The sequence below is a fragment of the Ornithorhynchus anatinus genome, chromosome 11 (genome assembly GCF_004115215.2).
Source record: "Ornithorhynchus anatinus isolate Pmale09 chromosome 11, mOrnAna1.pri.v4, whole genome shotgun sequence".
NCBI classification, from domain to species: Eukaryota; Metazoa; Chordata; class Mammalia; order Monotremata; family Ornithorhynchidae; genus Ornithorhynchus; species Ornithorhynchus anatinus.
In genome coordinates, this window is record NC_041738.1 from 44182776 (window position 1) to 44202896 (window position 20121).

Sequence of the window (20121 nt, forward strand, 5' to 3'; positions counted from 1 at the left end):
ACCAGGAGGCCATTTCTAAATAATTTGTCTTCTCATCACTCTTTATCCTCACCACTGCAACTTTTGTATCACCTAGGCACTTGAGAACTTACACCCCACCCTAGCACTCGACTCTATATACTCTAGTACTTTCCCTAATCCTCATTTATTTTAATGTCTCTCTTCCCCTCTACGATGTAAGGCCTTTAATTGAAGGGCTAATTTTATTACATTCTCCCAGCTACTTCATTATAATGCTCTGCGAGCCCACAGTAGATGCCCAGTAGATATTATTGATTGAAGAGTAGAAAGAGGGAGTCTGTTTTTATTAAGTAGAAAATTAGATGAGTGAGTTTGGGAGCTTTTATCTGCATCCTCCTAAGTCTCATAGGAAGCAAACACCTCATTCACATGTTACACAGAAAGTATACAAATTACCAATGAATTTCTATTCCTCTCTGATCTTAACTAAATTGTATTTTCAGGTCTCATGGTCTGATTCTTCAGTAACATCAATAACCAAATCTTCCTCTGAAGTGACTGAATTTATTTCAAAGGTAAATAGTTGAGATACATTTTTTTAAGGAGAGCAAATGAGGGAACTTGTGCTGTAGACCAATTTCAGTGAGTTGAGCACAAGTGCAAGACAGCATTTTTGTTTTTGTGGAGTTTGTACTATATGATCACAGTCGTATGTAAATTTGTGATCAGATTCACGAGCGGGTCAAGCTCTCTGGCAATAATAATAATTGCTATTCATCTTTAACCTCATCCCAATTCTTCTCTTTTGCCCACTGAGTGAAATGGGGTAAGAAGACCGATTGCAGGAGCGGCCACAGTCTTATTTCTAAATGCTCACTATATATTTGGCATTTTGGTGGTGAGAGCAGACAGAAGCTTTATGATCATGTCAGTCTGAGGAGTGTGAGGGAAGTGAGAAGAGGGTAAGCTCGTCTCATTTAGCTGGGTGGCTCTGGCAATTGTGACCTGGGCTTGTTCAAACACGACAGCTCAGACCCAGAAGCAGAAGGTTAGGGGCAGGACAGGGGCAACTGAACTATGACCAGATGGCCAGATGTTGGTAGGCCAAGTAGGAGGACCTCTGGCCTAGGTGTCAAGAGATGTGGTTACCAACTTAACTTTTGGTTCAACAATTTGCATGTATGTGTTTCCCTTCCTGCTCACCGTTGTAATCTCTCTCTTTTAGTTGTGTCAGCTGTACCCTGAAGAAAACTTGGAAAAATTCATTCCTTGCCTAGCTGGTTCAGATTCATTTTATCTAGAAAGAAACCACATGGACCTGGAATCGGACCTAAGGTAAAACTCTTAACAAGCTGCTCTTCTGTTCCTTTTGTTTTCCCAAAAGGAAAACAGAAGAAAGGGGCAATGTCTTCCATAATCCAAGTTTTGAAATAGCACACGAATTTTGGAAATTGTGGTGGTATCAGTTGTTTGCTTTGAAGAAAAATGAATAGAAATCATTATTAGGGATTTTCACACATTTTAATATTCTGCCTCCCCTCCCTCCTGAGGTTCCAGGGTATTTTGATGTATTGCCTAGTAGCATGTACCAGGGCAGGAAGAGACCAGTTCCTGTGTCACCTAAGCCACCTTGGGAGTGTTGGCTCAGCTAGGGGTAGATCTGGAGAAGATTCTCTAAACCTAGAGCAGACTCAGAAATCCAAAGATCCAGGTTAGGTAGATTCATTCTCCTACTACCGTATGGAGTACACTCCTTATGAGGGAATGGGTATGTACCCAAACTAAACCCATTCTCTTGAGCATATCAGAATTTTAATCAGGATGAAAACCTAGAAGTCCATTTTCACAGGCGAATGGTAGGAAGAAGCTGATCCATTGCCTGGGTCTAGTGGGGTTGATTGAATGGATTCAGGCATCTTTGAAAATGTCATTTTTCTTGTTCTGCAGTTAGCTGTATTCTGCAGATTTACTGATTGAAAGTTTTTACCCTAGAAAATATTTGAATAAACGTATTCTTTCAATTAGAATTGAGCTATAGGAAGCTGGCTTCATATTTAAAATATGGCAAAGTTCTTTAAAAACTATTTTCTTAGGACAGTAATCCAGAACTTTAAAAAAAAAAAACCTTCTAGAAATGCACTTTGATTAATGGTCTGGAAATTATAGCTCAGTAAACTTAATTTTCATTATTATTGGTAATAATAATTGTAGTATTAAGCATTTACTATGTGTCAAGCACTAAGGCAAGTTCAAGAAAATCAGCTGTCACATGAGCTCACAGTTTGAGGAGGGAGAACAGGTATTGAATCCTCATTTTGCAGATGAGGGATCTGAGGCACAGAAGTGAAGTGATTTGCCCAAGGTCATGCAGCAAACAAGTGGTGGAGCTGGACTTGGAACGCAGGTGCTCTAATTCCCAGACCTGTGCTCTTTTCACCAGGCTATTCTGCTTCCATAATTTAGAAAACACTGGGAATTAATCTTCAATCAGTGGTATTTATTGAGCGCTTCCTGAGCGCAGAGCACCGAACTAAGTGCTTAGAAGAGAACAATACAAAAGAGTTGGTAGACACGTTCTCTGCCCACAACGAGCTCACAGTCTAAATAATCACATTCTGTCATGTTTGAGTCCTTTGTGAGTACAGCAATAGAAGCAGTATGGCCTACTGCATAGAGCCCAGGCCTGGGAGTCTGAATGTTGTAATCCCAGCTCTGCCACTTGTCTGCTGTGACCTTGGGCAAGTCACTACACTTCATCTGTGTCTGTTACCTCTTCTGTAAAATGGGGATTAAGACTGAGCCCCATGAAGGACAGGGACTATGTTCAACCCTATTTGCTTGTATCTACCCCAGCGCTTAATACAGTGGTTGGCACATAGAAAGCGCTTAACAAATACCTCTATTATTATTATTATTACAATCCCAACCTGGCATATACTAATGAACCTCCAGATTTGCAGGAGGGGAGATGTCCTCTCTGCCTTTCTTGTACATACCATTTGAAAGTGTGCTGGATCAGGTCAGTGTGGTGATCCTCTCTGGCCTAGAACTAGAGTTTCCAAGTGACTGTCGGACTACTGTGACACTGGCATCTTGTTGAGGGAGGACCCTGGATTAATTCGCCCATTTAAAAGGGGGACCCTAGAAGTCTCTGTCATCCCTCTCCTTCCTTTCTCCAAGAGAAACAGAATCTGTTGAAGTGACAGGAGGAGAATCTTCCTGGTCACATGAAGTAAAGACCAGAATGAAATATGAAAAAATCTAGAAATTAAACTAATTTAGTGTTAAATTTTCAATTCTGATTTGGGTTGTTTCATTCCTAAACTTTTATGCAATTTAACAGTTGTTGCATAGAGACATTGCGCATCACAGTATAGTAGTTCCTCTATGAATTTGTGCTTTAATTTTCCTTCTTAGGATTGTTTATACCTGTAAAGTTTAAAGGGATCATTTTGTTTTAACTTCTAGGTATTTGGCCTCTTTACCGTCACATATATTGAGAAATGACCACGTTAAGAAATTCTTCAGCACTTCATCTCTCATCCAACAACTTCGAAGTTCAAGTAAGTTTAAAACAAGTAGCTCAGTTGAAGAACGACCACTCTCTCCCCACAGTTCCAACCCTTAAAACCATGAAAAATGCAGGAGTGGGAATTTAATGTCTTAATTTTTTGTTTGTTTTTAGGTCCTGGCAACCTTTCCCTTTCTAAAGTAGGCACTGTGATGGGTGTATCTGGAAGGTAAGGAATCAAAATGATTATGACTATCTGAACAGGGGAATAAAATAATTTATCTCTTGTTTAGGATGAACAGTTGTTTTTTTTTTTAAATGGTGTTGAAGTTCTTACTGTGTCCCAGGCACTCTACTAAGCATTGGGATAGCTACAAACTAATCACATTGGACACAGTCCATGTTACATATTGGGCTCACGGTCTTAATCCCCATTTTAAAGATGAGGTAACTGAGGCACATAGGCACACAGAGCCAGGATTAGAACCCAGGTCCTCCTGACTCCCAGGCCTGTGCTGTATCCACTAGGCCATGCTACCTCGCTCGTTCACCAGCTTTTCTCAAATGTCATTTGTTTGGGTCGAATGGCCTGAAGAGTTAAAATCAAAACCATAATTGAACTCATATTCCAGAGCATTTTGTTCAGGGCTTTTACCAGCCAGACATTAAGATAAAATATGTTATTCTTGGCATTGTTTTTCAGACGGTAAGGTAGAAGTGGAAGACATGGTATGTTTTTAACATCTACTGCCTGTCTACTTGTTTTGTTGCCTGTCTCCTCCTTTTGGACTGAGGCCGTTGTTGGTTAGGGATTGTCTCTATCTGTTGCCAAATTGTACTTTCCAAGCACTTAGTGCAGTGCTTTGCACACAGCGCTCAATAAATACGATTGGATGAATGAATCTACTGAATGAAATGCACTGATGTAAGCACTTGGAAAAATAAAACAAGATTATGGTAACCTTCCCCTAAGGAGTAGCAAAAATGGTCAACCGTCGGATATCTGTAAGGAATGGAAAGAAAAGGGCTGAGCATGATTTCAGGAAGGTGATCAGGGCAGCAGTGTGGTGTAGAGAGAAGTTTCACTTCAGTCGATGACCTGCCAAACAATATGGAAGAGGAAAGGGACCGGCAATTTTTCTCCTCTTCCTTCTCCCATCACACCTCTTAAAGACGTGAAAATCAAAAACTGAGTATTAAAAGACTTTCTGATAAAATGTCAACAGATGATCCCCACTCTTCCAGTGATTTAACAGTAGCAAGGGAAAGGAGAAAGAAAGAAGGGAAACAAGGAGTTGTCCACTTCACGTTTTAAAATATGCAGTTTTTTATCTTAGTAAGGAGCTGCTGGGTTTCATTGGTCACCATTTAGGAGAAATAATGTCAAAATAATACTGTAACAAAGCTCTGTTATGCCCATTCTGATACTCCCACTTGCAAATCTGAACAAAAAGTACAGAAATGCTTTGACTCCTCCCCTCTAAATCCTTTGCAAAGTGTGCTTCACCTTTCTCTGGTTGACAGATTGTCATCATCCCCAGTACTGCTCTAAAATCTCCTTTATAAACTCCGTTGAGCAGCAGCGTGGTGTAGTGGTTAGAGCGTGTGCCTGGGACTCAGAAGGTCATGGAATCTAAACCCAGCACTGTCACTTTTCTGCTGTGTGACCTTGGGCAAGTTACCTCACTTCTCTATGCCTCAGTTTCCTCATGAGTAAAATGGGGATTAAGACTTGGAGCCCCATGTGGGACAGGGATTGTGTCCAACCCGATTTGCTTGTGTCCACCCCAGCACTTAGTACAGTGGCTGGCACCCAGTAAGTGCATGAGAGATACCAGAATTATCATCATCATCATTATCTCTGTCAAATTACCATTTAGTTCAGAGCATTAAATATAGAATTTAGCAATAATCCTTTTTTGTTATTCTGTACATTCGGAAAACATAGAGAATTTTGCCGCTCGACGGTAGCTGGTGCTGATTTAAAAAAAAAAAAAAAATTTTATATTTGCAGACCCGTGTGTGGAGTAGCCGGCATTCAGTCTTCCCAGAACAACAGTCAACATCACATAGCGCACTCGGCTAGTGCAGCCGTCGCACTACCCCACTGCTCTCCTTCGGGGAGTGCTGGCTCCTCGCTGACCTATCGCACCCAGATGGACACCACTTCCCCCATATTAATGTCTTCCAGTCTGCAGACCCCTCAGACCCAGGAACAAAATGGGATTTTAGACTGGCTCAGGAAACTGCGTTTGCACAAGTACTATCCTGTCTTCAAACAGCTCACAATGGAGAAGGTAAGATCTTTTCTGCTAAGGCAGTGCGCCTTGTCAAACTCAGGTACCGGCAAGTAAATTGGGAAGGGAAAGTCGGAAGTACTGAGGTGGTGGGATCTTTATTTACATCCACGGCACATAGTAAGCGCTTAACAAATAGCATCGTTATTATTAGATGCACCCTCTGAAGTTTGCATACTGATCTTTTGGGCTCCATGCTCCCTCTGCTGGATAAAATGATTTGCTGTGAAAGGGACAAAATTTCCCTTTTTTGCTCCGAACTTTTTCAGCAGGACACAGAATTCTAATTAGGTGACCAAAGAGAGCGAAACAGAAGTTTACGTAGAATAAAGATTTAACTTTAAAAGGGAAGGGGACCTAAAATCACTTGCACTTGTTTATTTCTTTCATGAGTTAATTTACTGAAATTCTTAAACCCAACCCTGAGTCCTGGTGAATTTTGCAAGGTGTTAGTCTTCTGTGTGTTCCCCTGATTAGACTGTAAGCCTGTCAAACAGCAGGGACTGCCTCCATCTGTTGCCGACTTGTTCATTCCAAGCGCTTAGTACAGTGCTGTGCACATAGTAAGTGCTCAATAAATACTATTGAATGAATGAATATTTTGAATGAGTAACCTGTGGAGTGACTGCTAGTGACCCTGTCATTGGGCAGGGATTGTCTTTATTGAGCGCTTACTATGAGCAGAGCACTGTACTAAGCACTTGGAATATACAATTCGGCAACAGATCAATACTATTGAATGAATGAATACGATCTGCCATCTTCCTGTATCCCCAAAACCTTTGGAATTTTTCAGAGCGACATGGATAAGGGTGTATATAAGTTGTTTTTTTTTTAAATGAAAATGAATCCACATTTTGCCCAACAGTTGTCAAATCATGAACTCTGGATATCTCAAAATAGCCAGTGTACTTCTTGCAAACTCACAAATCCTCTGGCAATATTTTCATTTCTGTATACTAAACTACTTTTTTCTTTTTTTCTGTAACTGATAAGGTCCTTGACCATAGAATTGGAAGGGATAGCTAGGCTCATTTGGTATCACCCTGTTTCTAGGCAGGGAATCACAGTCATCCAGATGGTTGGATATCTGGTTTTTTGTTTCGTTTTGTTTTGCGTTTTTTAGTAAGATGTCCAAGGATGCAGACTTCATATATCCCTCTTGGTATCCAATATCAGAAGTACTTCCTTTTGCCCAGTTGAATCTCTCCTGCTTTAATTTAAGCCCATTTTCTTTTGTCCAGTCTACGATAGATATCCATGAAAAACTTCATATGCATGAAAATAGTCTCCCTTACTGTGGGATAAATGACCCCAATCAGTTAGCCCTTTTTTATCAAATTTATCTCTGTCATTTTTTTCCTCCCCACATGTTTGACACTGTTCCAGACCCTCCCCATTTTTCTCTACCTCTCTTTTGAAGAACATTATCTAAAACTGCAAGTAGTTCTTTTAATAAGGGTCTGACCAGTGCAGAATATAGGGGATCATTTTCTTCCTGATTTGCATGTCATTCTGCTATTGCTATATCCCAGAACTCTGTGGCTCATGTAACAAAAGCACTGCCTTTCCCTTCTATTCATTTGTGGCAGCTGGATCCTATTTATCTCAAGAATGTTGTCTTCTTTCATAAAAGGCACTTATACTTGTACCCAGTTAACTGCTTCATCAGTGTTTTAAGGGCATTGAACCTGAATTGTAATTGTCCAACTAGCTAAAGCCTTTCTGCTCCCGAGGGTGAACAGACAATGCTTCCTGGGTCAGTACCTATCAGGATTTTCACTCACTAAATTTCATACCACCGGCCTCTAACTCTGCATGTTTGCAGCTTTGTGTGCTTTTTTTCTTGTCACACTGGTTAGAGCAAATTCTATGTCTTGATTATTTTGTAGCTCCTCGCAGTGCTTATTAACGATGTGCGATATTAATAACTTTTATAAATGTCTTTGAAATTGATATAAAGGTACTCCAGCTGACAAAAGGAGGGGGCCGAATGGGACCACCCGCAGAAATTGTCATTGCTGTGGGAACGGTCCCAGTTCTACTCCCAACTTTGAGTCTTCAGGAAGTGCCTTGCAGCCGAAGAGATTTCCCCAATCTGGCATTTCAAAAGCTCTTGAAGCCAGTCATGGAAGAGGGCTGGGATTTCCCATAGTCTTATTGCAGCTCATGGGCAGGGGCAGGAGTGAAAATTCCCCAAGCATTGTTTCTGTCTCTCTCAAGGTTAGGCGAAGGGAGAGCCAGGTTTTTCCCGCAACTCTGCTGTGGCTTACGTGAGGGCCCCTAGGTTAAAATGTTATGCACTCTGTAGTATTTGAGTGATTACTGTGGGCAAAGTACTGTATTAGGAGCTTGGGAAAGAATAATACCATAGAGTCGGTAGGAGTGAGTGCTGTGGTAGGGTAGCAAAATGCTTAAGGGTTATAGGCCCAAATGCATAGGCGATACAGAAAGGAGAGTGATTAGGATAGGAAAATGAGAATTTAGTCAGGGAAGAGTTCTTGGAGAAGCTGTGATTTTAGTAGCATTTGAAGATGTCACATTTGAAGGGGAGTTCCAGGGAGGTGGGAGGATGTGAGTAAAGGGTTGACAGCGAGACAGGTTGGGGTTAGAAGAGCAAAGTGTGGACCTCAGTTGTAATCCCAGCTCCGCCACCTGTCTGCTGTGTGACCTCGGGCAAGTCACTTAACTTTTCTGTGACTGTTACCTCACCAATAAAATGGGGATTAAGATTGTAAGCCCCATGTGGGACATGGATGGTGTCCAACCTGATTCCCTTGTATCTAAACCTAGTAATTACAACAGTGTCTGGCACATAGTAACCACTTAACAAACACCATAAAAAAAGTGTACAGGCTGTAAGTTCGTTTGGGACAGGGAATGTGTCTTCCAATTCTTATATATTGGACTCTCCTAAGCGCTTAGTACAGTGCTCTGCCCACAGTAAGCACTCAATAAATACAATTGATTGATTGTAGTGGGAGAAGAGGCAAGTTAGGTGAGGGAGACATGATTGGCCTGAAACCAGGAGTGAGTAGTTTATGTGGAGGTAGATGGGCAACCATTGGAGATTTTTGAGAGGCAGAAAGACGGTCCACAGACGTTGTTTTGGAGATACGACCCAAATGGTAAACTGCAGCCTGGAGTGGGGATAGGCTGGAGGCAGATAGCCAGCGAGGAGGCTTATACAGTAGTTGAGACAGGAAATGACAAGAACTTGGACCAAAAGGGTAGCAGTTTGAATGGAGAGGAAGGGGTGGGGTGAAAGGTAGAATCAACAGGATTTGTTGACAGAGGGAATATGCAGACTGAATAAGAGAGATGACCCAAAGATAATGCCTCAGTTCTGGGCTTGAGACAGAGAGGGTGGTGGTGTTGCCTACAGTCATGGGAAAGTTGGGCAGGGGTTAAGGGTAGTAAGAAAGAGGAGAAGCCCTGGTTCTGAACAGGTTAAGTTTGAAGCGTCAGCAGGATATCCCAGTTAAGACATCCTGAAGGCAGGAGGAAATGCGAGAATGCAAAAGATTTGGGTCATTTGGCTGTACCTCTGGGTTTCCAAACAGGAAATGACTCAACCAGTCATTTGAGTGCTTACTGTGGGTAGAGCACAAGTGCTTGGTAGGGGCTTACAGTCTAGGCTCAGTCTTCTAGCTGCCTTCAGAGCTCAATCCCCTGCTGGCGTTCCAGGAAGGCTAGCGGTGGAAAAGTTAACCTTCCCGGTTTCCCACTGTATCTAAAACTGCAAGCACTAGAACATTTAAAAACTTTCTTATGCCTGTATGGTGCTTTGTTTTGAATGGTTGACATGAGAACACTGAAATATTTCTATTAAGTCCTGTTCAACTTCTTTGTTGCTGCTGGACATCTAATTATAATTGTGATTGCCGAGTTGAAAGCCCTCCTCGGTTGAAGGTGTTTATTTCTGTCTCTAAATGCCTTCTCCCTATTTCTTCTATATAAGTTTTTGAGTCTTACTGAGGAAGATCTGAATAAATTTGAATCTCTCACCATGGGAGCAAAGAAAAAGCTGAAGACTCAACTAGAGCTAGAAAAGTAAGTGAAGATAGTGTGTTTGCTTTGAGTAAATGGATTTTATTATAAAATGCTAAAATAAGCAAATTAGCCTCATGGGCTGTGAGTTATTCATTTTTTTACATTTGTCTTTTGTATTTCAGTGACTGGTTTGTCTTGTAGTTGTGGTACTTGTTAACCCAGTCAAATGGAAATTAATTCCTGTCAAACTAATTCTGTATTGGAATTTGTTAGACAAAACCAGTGGTGAATCTAAAAAAAGATCAAGAAGGGTTTGATTTTATTTCCACCCTTGAAATTGATCAGACCTCTCACTGCAAAGAGTGCGTAGCCAAGCAAAGTAGTTGAGAACTTGCCCGTGTTTTGTAATGAAAGGAGATGTTTTAATCAGTAGTCATATGTGCCGTTTATGATTATAGGGAGAAATCAGAGAAACGGTGCCTAAATCCTTCATTGCCATCTTCAGTTACCAGCAGTGGAGTGGCCAGAGTCCCACCTACTAGCCATGTAGGACCTATCCAAAGCATCCGTAGCACTCATGCTGCAGGTAAGTAAGAATTTTAAAGAAAATTATTTTGAGCTGTAAGGCTTATATAATCACAAAAAACCCCCACGAGCACCAAGGTATGCTTGGCAGTGAATGGGCAGAATTAAAAATGGGGCTGTCCAATGCAGCCTAAAAGAAAAAAAAGGCAATGCCTTTACACCAGTAACAAACTCCAAAGCCACTGGTCTTCAGATTTTTAATGTGTGGGTATTTCTCTTTGTTTTGTTGTTTGTTTGTTTTGGGGTTTTTTTTTTGGGTTTTCTTTTGTTAAGCTCTTACTATTTGTCAGGCACTGAGTGCTGGGGAAGATACAAGGATACAAGCTAAACAGGATGGGCAAAGTCCCTATCCCACATGGGGCTCACAGTCTAAGTGGGAGAGAGAACGGGTACTGAATCCCCATTTTACAGTTGAGGAAAGCAAGATACAAAGAAATAAAATGACTTGCCCAGGATCACACAACAAGCAGTCGGCAGCACTTGGATTCGAATCCAGGTCCTCTGACTTCCAGGCCCTTGCTCTTTCCACTAAACCATGCTGCTGCTTGCAGAGGCAAGATAAAAAGGTGCGTGAAAGCAAAAGTAGTTGATGGGTTGTTCTGACAGAAAAACTACAGTCAAAGACTGACGTGGTAGGAGAGAGGATGTAGAGCAGTGTGGCTTAGTGTAAAGAGCATGGACCTGGAAGTCAGGGAACCTGGAATCTAATCCCAGCTCCCCCTGCTGTGTGACCTTGGATGAATCGCTTAACTTCTGTCTGTTCCCTCATCTGTAAAATGGGGATTCAATACCTGTTCTCCCTCCTATTTACAAGACAGGAACTTTGTCTGATGGGATTATTTTGTTTTTACCGCTGCGCTTAGTGCAGTGATTGGCACTTAACAAATACCACAGTTGTTTATTTAAATGGGTGAGAACCAGTTCCCCTTTCTAGTGAATGTGGAAGGAGACTGGATTTGAGCAGTGGCTGCTTAGCTCTTCATGGTGGGTGGAAGTGAACAGTAAGTCTCTCTCACTCTGAATTGCTCTTAAGGTTAAGTGTTTGGTTTGGAGAAATACTAGTGGTCTCCCACAGCCACAGTTAATCATGGGCACAGAGAACAGAGGCTGACGTGGATGATGGATGGGGTGCTGTTTTGCTAAAGAACGTCAGACTTTTGGAAACATTTCATACCAGAATGGCGATTCCCAGATATCGGTAGGGCATCATCCTTACGTTTAACGCAGCCAGTTCCAGTTCGTGTGAAGCAGTTTTCCAACAGGTGCCAGTGTTCAAATGATTTTTCCCTTTGCTTTAGTAACACTTGCCTTCTTCTTAGAGTTACGAGTGGATGTGGAACAGCCGACTCACCAGGTCCCCCGAGAAGGCAGTTCTTCTGAGTATTCTAGCTCCTCGTCTAGTCCCATGGGAATCCAGGCCCGAGAAGAGAGTTCTGACAGCGCCGAGGAAAATGAGAGACGTAAGAAACCCAAGCAGTACTTTGGTTTGTGTTGACCTGCGGTGAAGTTTGTATTTATTTCAAGGTCTCTTTCCATCTCTAGGTCTAGAGATTCACTTGGAAGGTACAGATAAGGAGAAGCCAGTAATGTTACTGAATCATTTCACCTCCAGCTCAGCCAGACCCACGGCTCAGGTTCTACCTGTGCAAAATGACGCGGGCTCAAATCCGTCCAGTCACCATCCTCTGCCGGCGCAGATGATGACGGGGGCCGGCTCTCACGTGGCCCCTCTTCGAATGCTCGGTTCAGTACACAAGTCGGAAAGGGGAAACGCAGACGTGAAGCTCCTCTCGTCTCCTATACACTCGCTTCTGTCTCTAGAAGACAGGAGCAAAGTGGCATCAGGACCGAGAGGCAGCATTAAAATGGAAAAGAGCTTTGGAAATCCGATGATGGACGTGTTACCCGCATCCTCTCCCCATCAGCCCATCCAGGTTCTCTCCGGAGTTCCCGAAAACAACTCGGTGTCCCCCACCGTTACCTTTGGTCCCCGGGCCAAAGTAGTGCACGCTTCCACTCTGGACAGAGTGATAAAAACGACGCAACAGCCAACGTTAGTAGTGGAAACGAGTACTGCCGCTACCGTAACGTCCAGCACGGTCTTCCACGTGGCTCGTCCGCCAATCAAACTTCTGGTCCCTTCGTCTGTTCCTGCTGATCCGGCTCTTTCCGGGCAAACTTCCTGTTCTAATAACGTGCAGATAAGCGTGTCTCCTGCAATAATAAATCCCAGGACCGCTCCGTATACACCCAACACCAAAGTTGCCTTTTCTGCAATGAGCAGTATGCCAGTGGCCCCCATGCAAGGCAGCTTCTGTGCGAATGGTAACACTGCCTCTTCCAACAGCCACCCGTCCACCTCCTTTGCAAACATGGCAAATCTGACCAGCTGCCCCGCCCCCAGTTCCAGCCCCACCCTCTCTTCCGTTACGGAGAACAATTTCTATAGCGGCAGCGGGAACGGCGGCTCCGCGGGAACTCTCCCGGTACCAAATCAGAATAATCACCATCACCACCACCACCACCATCAGCAGCAGCAGCCGCCGCAGCCGCCGCCGCAGCAGCCGCCCGGATGCATAGTTTGTACTTCCTGTGGATGCAGTGGGAATTGCGGTTCGAGTGGGATGACGGTCAGTTACGCTAACTATTTTCAGCACCCCTTTTCGGGACCTTCTGTGTTTACTTTTCCATTTCTGCCCTTCAATCCCATATGCAGCAACGGCTATATCAACACGCAGCAGTACAACAGCGGCACGACTTTCCCAGTGGTCCATTCCCCCTATAACGGTAACTTAGCTCCGGACTCGGTTCTGAGCGGGCAGTCCACGTTCGCAGTTCCGCCGATGCAGAACTTTATGGCGGGGACGGCGGGGGTGTACCAGGCCCAGGGAATGATGGGAAGCAGCAACGGTTCGGCCCACAAGAAAAGTGGGAACCTCTCTTGCTACAACTGCGGGGCCACCGGGCACCGTGCTCAGGACTGCAAGCAGCCACCGATGGATTTCAATCGGCAAGGTAAAGACGGGTTTTTAGCCTAGCGTCCCCTTACGCGACTCAAGGTCGGGGGGAAGAGTTGGAAGGGGGGTGTGGGGAACGGCTCGTTTGGGGGAAATGCAGACTCTAAGGATGGGACGTCCTTGCGAAGTGCTGCATGTCACCTTTACGTTATTTTAGTGATGAAACTTGGCATTTCTCCCTCGTTTAGGAAAAAAGCATAGTGAAAATAGACATTTTGAAGAGAACTAGGATGAATTCTTAATTGACTTGTGTTTCTGCAATGAAAGCTTTAAGATTTTTTTTTTCAATCTGAGTTGGAGGGATTCACTTATAACCTGATTTCTCCCCTTTGGGGGGTTTGTTTTTTGTTGTTTGGGGGTTTTAGTTTTAACTGGGTAAAATCTACCTTCTTAGAGTGTTGAGTCTTCAGTCCAATCAGTAGACAGTTATTCAAACTTCCACTTATCTAAGGGGTAATCTGAAGGACCTTCCCGTGAATTTAGATAATATCCTTCGGCACTTCAGTGGCTACTGGGCCCCTCTTCCTTTTTTAAGGTAACATCTGGGATTATGGAGAATCACCCCACTTCTGGTAAATGGAGTACAGCCTTAATGGACTGACCCCTCTCACTTGTCATCTCAGAAAAAAATCCTACAGAGACAAAACAGTGAATCAGGGTGGCAGTTTTCCCATGGGGTGATATTTCCTTGTAGTTGTGTAATTGAGAAGCAACGTGGCCTAGCGGATAGGGCGAGGGCCTGGGAGTCAGGAGGACCTGAGTTCTAATCCCTGTTCCACGACTTGTCTGCTCTGTGACCTGGGACAAGTCACTTCTCTGTGCCTCAGTCACCGCGTCTGTAAAGTGGGGATTAATACTTTGAGGCCACGTGGAACACGGACTGTATCCGGCCTGATTTAGCTTGTACCTACCCCAGCGTATAGTACAGTGCCTGGCGCATAGCGCATGCTGCACAAATACCATAAAAAAGATGTGTTTTTATAAATTTGTAAAACTAAATTCAAGATGTCTGGTGGGAATCAGTGCTAGAAGTGCTAGTATCGCTTTTGGTATAGAGAGGAATCACATCCTTACTGTGAAAATAAATATTGACTGCTCTGTTTGTGATGATTTTGCAATAAAATCTGATTATTTTTTTTTTCCCTTTTTCCAGGTACTTTTAGGTTGAAATATGCCCCTCCAGCAGACAGTCTTGACTCCACAGATTGATATTTTTCTGTCAACAGAACACTATTAAGCCATGGAGACATAAGGAAAATTAAATTCAAACCTGAGAAGTCTAGTTGCTGTTGAGCTTAATATTTTTAATCCAAAGGTGCTTTACTTTACTAGACTGGCTAGAAAATCTAGGTTAGGGGTGCATCAAACCCAGTTTTATCGATTGCCAAAATCCTAGCTTGGAGCTTGATGTCAGGACTTGCCTAGTGGGTATCACAGATGGTTGGTGAAGTTGGCCACCTACATTCTTTGTTGCAATGCAGAAAAAAATTACCTGAAGAGCATTGCCGTACTTCGTCCTTCTAGGCTGAAACACGTAATTCCAGGGCAGCTACATGTGATCTGAATTGAGAGCCGGAGGTGGAAGTTTCAAGGTGGAGTTTCGCTAGCCGGGCTTGACACCCCAAGGCTAGGTAAAATGTCTACACTCTGGTGGGGGGGCGTTTGTTTGTTTTGTTCTTCCATTTGTTTGTTTTTTCCTAAAAGTGATCAGGCACTAATCTCTGGGATTTTTCAGGATTGCACTACAGAAGAATGTAAAATCATTCAAAAAAATCTCTGCAGTTCTAGTAGTCAAAGTAACTCTTGAAACCGATTCAAGAGAAAAAGATGGTCCACACTTAAGAATTGGCCCCAGCAGGCCACATGACCTACTACTTAAAACCAGTAATCTTTTTTTTTTTTTTCCTTCCCTTTCCCTCCTTAGAGCTTCGGTTTTTTGGGGTGTTTTTTTTTTTCCTTTTTTTTTTCTGGTAATAAACATACACTACATCCACATTATTCGATAGAAATAGTTTACCAGCAACAAATAAGCCTAATTTCTAAGGGTCCAATTCCCAGAGACTCAAGGATCATAAAGGCTTTGAGAATTCAGTTTTTCTTTTCTAATGCATTAAACAGCTTTGAGTCCTGTTACTGTTCAACATGGGTAAAATCTTTCAGAGAGATGTTAACTGCGCTACTTTTTTTCTAAACGAGTTTGAAACGAACCCGAAGAACACCAGTAGTAATGTTGACTTCTACCCCAAGGCTTACCGCTAAAGGATTCAGACTATTTCAACAGTAATACAATTTTATTATTGATCAAAAGACTTCAGAGTTTTCCTGTCAGCCTCCTTTGTTGCAATAGACTGTATTTCACTAGTTAATTGTATTAACTACCTAGAACCTGGCATTTGAAGTGATAAATCTTGGATGGAAGCCACAAGAGGTGTATGCCACTTATTTGAAATGATATAGCTTTGCCAAGTTGGAGGAAATTTAAATCCTAACTGTTCAGCTCCAAATGTTATCCACTGGAATGATAACTTTTGTTTAAGGCGGGGATTAGACATCATAGGGATCTCTGCCAACCGCATGTTACCAAATTTTAGAGCCTGTATCAACGAAATATTGACACGGATGACTGGTAGATTGGGCATTTCGGGGTTTCCAGCAAGCATTTGGGAATTGGAAATATTTGGACGGTTCTCCTAGTGGGACAGAGCCTCAAGCTCAACTCGGTATTTTCAGAACAATCCCCTAAAATTGGTACAAATACAGAGGCGTCGTAACATGAGATGGCGGTGATACTATATACTTGCTTCAAATTTGTGGAGGTCATGTTTTCCAACCTTATGGAAACCAAAGCAGAAAGTCGTGTGATATTTGGTCGTATGAAAAGCAGTTCATAAAAGAATTTAGTAATTTCTTATTTCTATGCAATGTAGAAGCTACAGACCTCTGTATTCTCAGCTCTGTTCACGTACTCAGTACTACAGTGTTGAATAATTGTGATGTTTGCAATGACTATTTTGAGGATGTTACATGATCTCTTGTGAAATTCTAAGACCTAAATACGTGGGAGTGATGAGAACTGACACAATGCAACTTTGCCTTAAAGAGTTCTAGACAGTAGGAGCAACTTGTCATGCTATATGTTTTTGTTGAAGGAAGACTTTAGGAGTTTTCATTGATGTTTACGATTTTAATATTTTTGAAGGCCTTTTCAGGGGCCTGGATGTGTGCTGAAAGCCAAACTTTTAACATTTTTTTAAAAGAATATTTTAATTGTATTTAAATAAACCCTATTTCAACACAATGCAACAGTTGAAATACTCTTGTCTCAAAATAGCAAAAAAAAAAAATTGTTTGTGAGTTGTGTTTTGTTTTAGTGGCCAATACTGGGAAGTAAACCCATGTCTGTTACCCTTCTGAATAGTTCAAAAAATATTAACCAGTATGTTTAAGGATAATGATCCAACTTTTAAAGTACACATATTTGATTTACAGGTTTAAAATGGAGAATTGGGCAGTGTAGCTCACACATTGTTTTGGCAGTTTTCCAAACTGGTTATGGATACATTTTTTTTTTTCTTGTATATGGCTGTATCGTGTGATGTCAGAGGAGGGCATTGAAGTTCAAGAAAGTTTCAAAAGTAAAGGGAAGAGATCCCTAATGCAGAAACTGTTTAACTGCCCAGTATTTGAAAGGGCTTTCCCCTAAGGAATATTCCTGCTTTAAGGTTTCAGAATATTTTACTGGTAGTGTTATTTTGTTCATTTCTCCCAGGAACAACCAAAGTTTATAAACTTCAATAGCATGAGAAGGACCTTTTATCAGTCTTAAAAGGCACCGAGTTCTCGCTTCCCTTTTTAAATACTTTAACGGCTTTGAGTTGTGATCTCAATCTCAGTGGCTAAAGCAACCAGGGAGGTGGTGGCAATTCCCACTTCCTTACTGCAGTACCATGTGTCTGTCTGGCAGCCACTTATTTAAAAAAAAAAAAAAAAAGACAAAAAATTCAAGCTGTGGACCCATTTTACCCCCAAGAATTTGTAAAAAAAAAAAACAATAAAAATAAAAATGAAATGTACAGATACGTTTGGGGTACAGATAGAAATGTAGCATATGTTTGGGTAAGACAAATTATTGCAGCTTTTATGCAGAACACTTAAATATCTTATTTCTAACTTTAATTTTGGTAGTATAGGAAATTTTAAGCGTTAAAACTTTAAACTTCCTAATTCCCGAGGAGCACTGAATAAATACGGGGTCTAGCACGTGTAAAATAACTTTATTTTTAACTTAAAAGCATTTATGTGATTGGAAATATTGGGAATAGAACAAACCAGCATTCTCTGTAACCTCTGCAAGGCTCCAGGAGTCTATTTGTTCATAGTAAACGGTAGATTCAGTATTTGTAGTAAATATTATAGAACTCTGGATCCTTTATTCCAAGAGGTCAGTGTGGTTGATTTTACACTACCAACATAAGTATTGAGGCACAGCAGTAGTAACTTTACCTAAATATTACCACTCAGATTTCTCAAATCGTTAAACTTTGTGAGCACAGTGTATACAGGCTTCCACTATTGAGTTTAATCCAATATTGCTAGTGAATACCTGCCCAAAACGAATGGTTATCAACAAACCGTTGCCTTTTTTTATTTAACCTCTCCCCCCCCCCCCCCCCCCCCCCACGATACTCAAATACTTCCACGGTGGGCTGTGTATTCCCAGACCGATAACCGCTGGCATTACACGTTGGAAAGTCTTAAAGAGCGTAAGGGAAACCGTACCTCTGTTCAACTCCTCCGCCAATCAGAAGAAAACCCAACAGCTCCTTATGTACAACTGAGCATCGTCGGCCATAGTTATTTACACTATGGATCTGTCCCAAAGAGTAAAGCAAATTGTTTACAATTAAAGCCATGGATTCGAAGAGGCTCGATTATTCTAAAACTCCATGGAGCGTAATGAAAGTAAGCATCCTTAACCGTTTTAACACTTGCAATATTCTAAAAGACGATACTGTGCTGGTTGAGGCCAAAGGTAAATGTTACTACTATAATATTAACTTTGAAGGAGGGGAGCAAACGTCATCATCCCCAAATAATATCATAAACTTCATATGTATTGTAACAACTCTCATCATACTTTTCTATATCTGTTTCTAAGTTCTTATACACAATCTAGCAAAAGATGTTTGGTACTGAGATTGAAAGCAAATCTTCATGTACTCAAGTACAAAGTAACTTCACAGCTTCTTTTGGACATAACTTTCCGCTAGGAATGAAGGAAAATTCTACTCCCATTTTTGAGCCATTCTTTTACTTCAGTCAATTCTAGTATTACAAATTGTGCATGTAACTTTATAAATATTTTTAAAAGATATAGTTTTGTAAATATTTAATATTCAGCTAATTTGATTTTGAACTGTAAATGTCCAGTATTCTGTTATTGGGATTTTTATGTTTTATTATACTTTGTTAAAAAGGAAAAATTGTACATTTTTAGAATGTTTTTATGAGTAAATTTAATGTACTGAAAATAAAAATTAAAACAGGCTGGCCTGCCATTCAATTAGACGTTCTGCACCCTGAAACCAGGTTGCCATTAGACCTCAGCCTCTGCGGTCACAGATTAAGAGAAGTTGGTTTTGCGGTTGGTGTTGGTATTTTTCTGATCATAGGCCTTGGAGAACTTTTCAAGGCCGCTGTGAATTTGGTACGTGCCCTGTCTCTCCGTCAGCTTGAGATCTTCGGACTAGAACTTGGATGTAGCTTCAGCGCCGAGATTGCCACGATGTAATCCTGCTCATGTGGGTAACGGTGAAGCTGTTCTGGTTACCAAGACGACAGAGGAGCTCGAAATGTAGCCGAGTTTGTGAAGTTGTCTCTAGGGAACTGCTCTAGACAATCGGGAAAGGCAGCAAATGTGACATCGTGGTTGATTTAAGTAGTCTCATTCAGAGGAAGAAGGATGTCTTGGAAGGATGTGTTTCCCGTTCAGCTTGAGCACTGAGATTGGATGGCATTTTAAACTTTGGAGTCATGACTGTTGAAAGTATCCACCTAGGCAGCTGTTTCGCTCCCCTGGTATTTTGAAAGCCGTGACAATATTTACTTGCCTGTCTCCGGCAGGGCCGTGGATTAGATGGTGGTTACTAGCAGGCGTGAACCTTGCTGCGAGTCTTTGAAAACTGAGGCCTGCAGTTTCAGGAGCTCGAACACTCTCATTTCCTCTCTCTCCTGTTATTCTGTACTCCTCCTTGCTAATAGTGCCAAAGAGAACCTTGGTGGAGAAAGTGAGGGCTGAACACTTTTCTATCCTTTCTTGTAGGACTAAAGCAGTTTTGCATGATCCTGACTTCCCAGGTAAATGGCTATTTTCCTATTAAATAATTCTCTAGTAGTATGGTGTTTAGGTAAAGCAGTTACCCTACTTCACCCCAAAGACGCAGTGTTTTCATGACATGCTCCTTTAAGTTGCAAGTTTGCTGTAGCTGCTCCACCTATGTAAATTGTCTCTAATGTGCAGTGCTGCTTTAGTGGGAAATTTGCCAGTAGGTTGGAAAAGAGGGATTTTTTTCTTTCCATCTTTACTCACGTTGCCATTATGGGCTTCAGTTAAGCTCACTGATCATCAGATCATTTTATTTTGCATCTAATCGGTCAGTGGTATTTAGTGTGCTAACCGTGTGACTGTACTGAGCAGTTAGGAGGGTATCCAGGTACAATTTGGTGGAAAGGGAATGTGAAGGGAATTAAAGCCCTC

At 41.9% G+C, this 20121-nt stretch overlaps 1 protein-coding gene across 1 annotated transcript in view; it reads left to right on the forward strand.

The window, feature by feature from the left end:
• ZCCHC14 (zinc finger CCHC-type containing 14) overlaps positions 1–18911 on the forward strand; it is a 66061-nt gene extending 47150 nt beyond the window's left edge. Inside the window, exons 4-13 of the mRNA XM_029075439.2 lie at positions 465–536; positions 1187–1296; positions 3430–3524; positions 3647–3701; positions 5487–5769; positions 9731–9822; positions 10221–10348; positions 11667–11807; positions 11890–13362; positions 14518–18911. Of these exons, the coding sequence (XP_028931272.1) occupies positions 465–536; positions 1187–1296; positions 3430–3524; positions 3647–3701; positions 5487–5769; positions 9731–9822; positions 10221–10348; positions 11667–11807; positions 11890–13362; positions 14518–14573 (2505 nt within the window). The 3' untranslated portion in view covers positions 14574–18911. The remainder of the gene's footprint in view (positions 1–464; positions 537–1186; positions 1297–3429; positions 3525–3646; positions 3702–5486; positions 5770–9730; positions 9823–10220; positions 10349–11666; positions 11808–11889; positions 13363–14517) is intronic.
• Positions 18912–20121: the final 1210 nt, after the last annotated feature.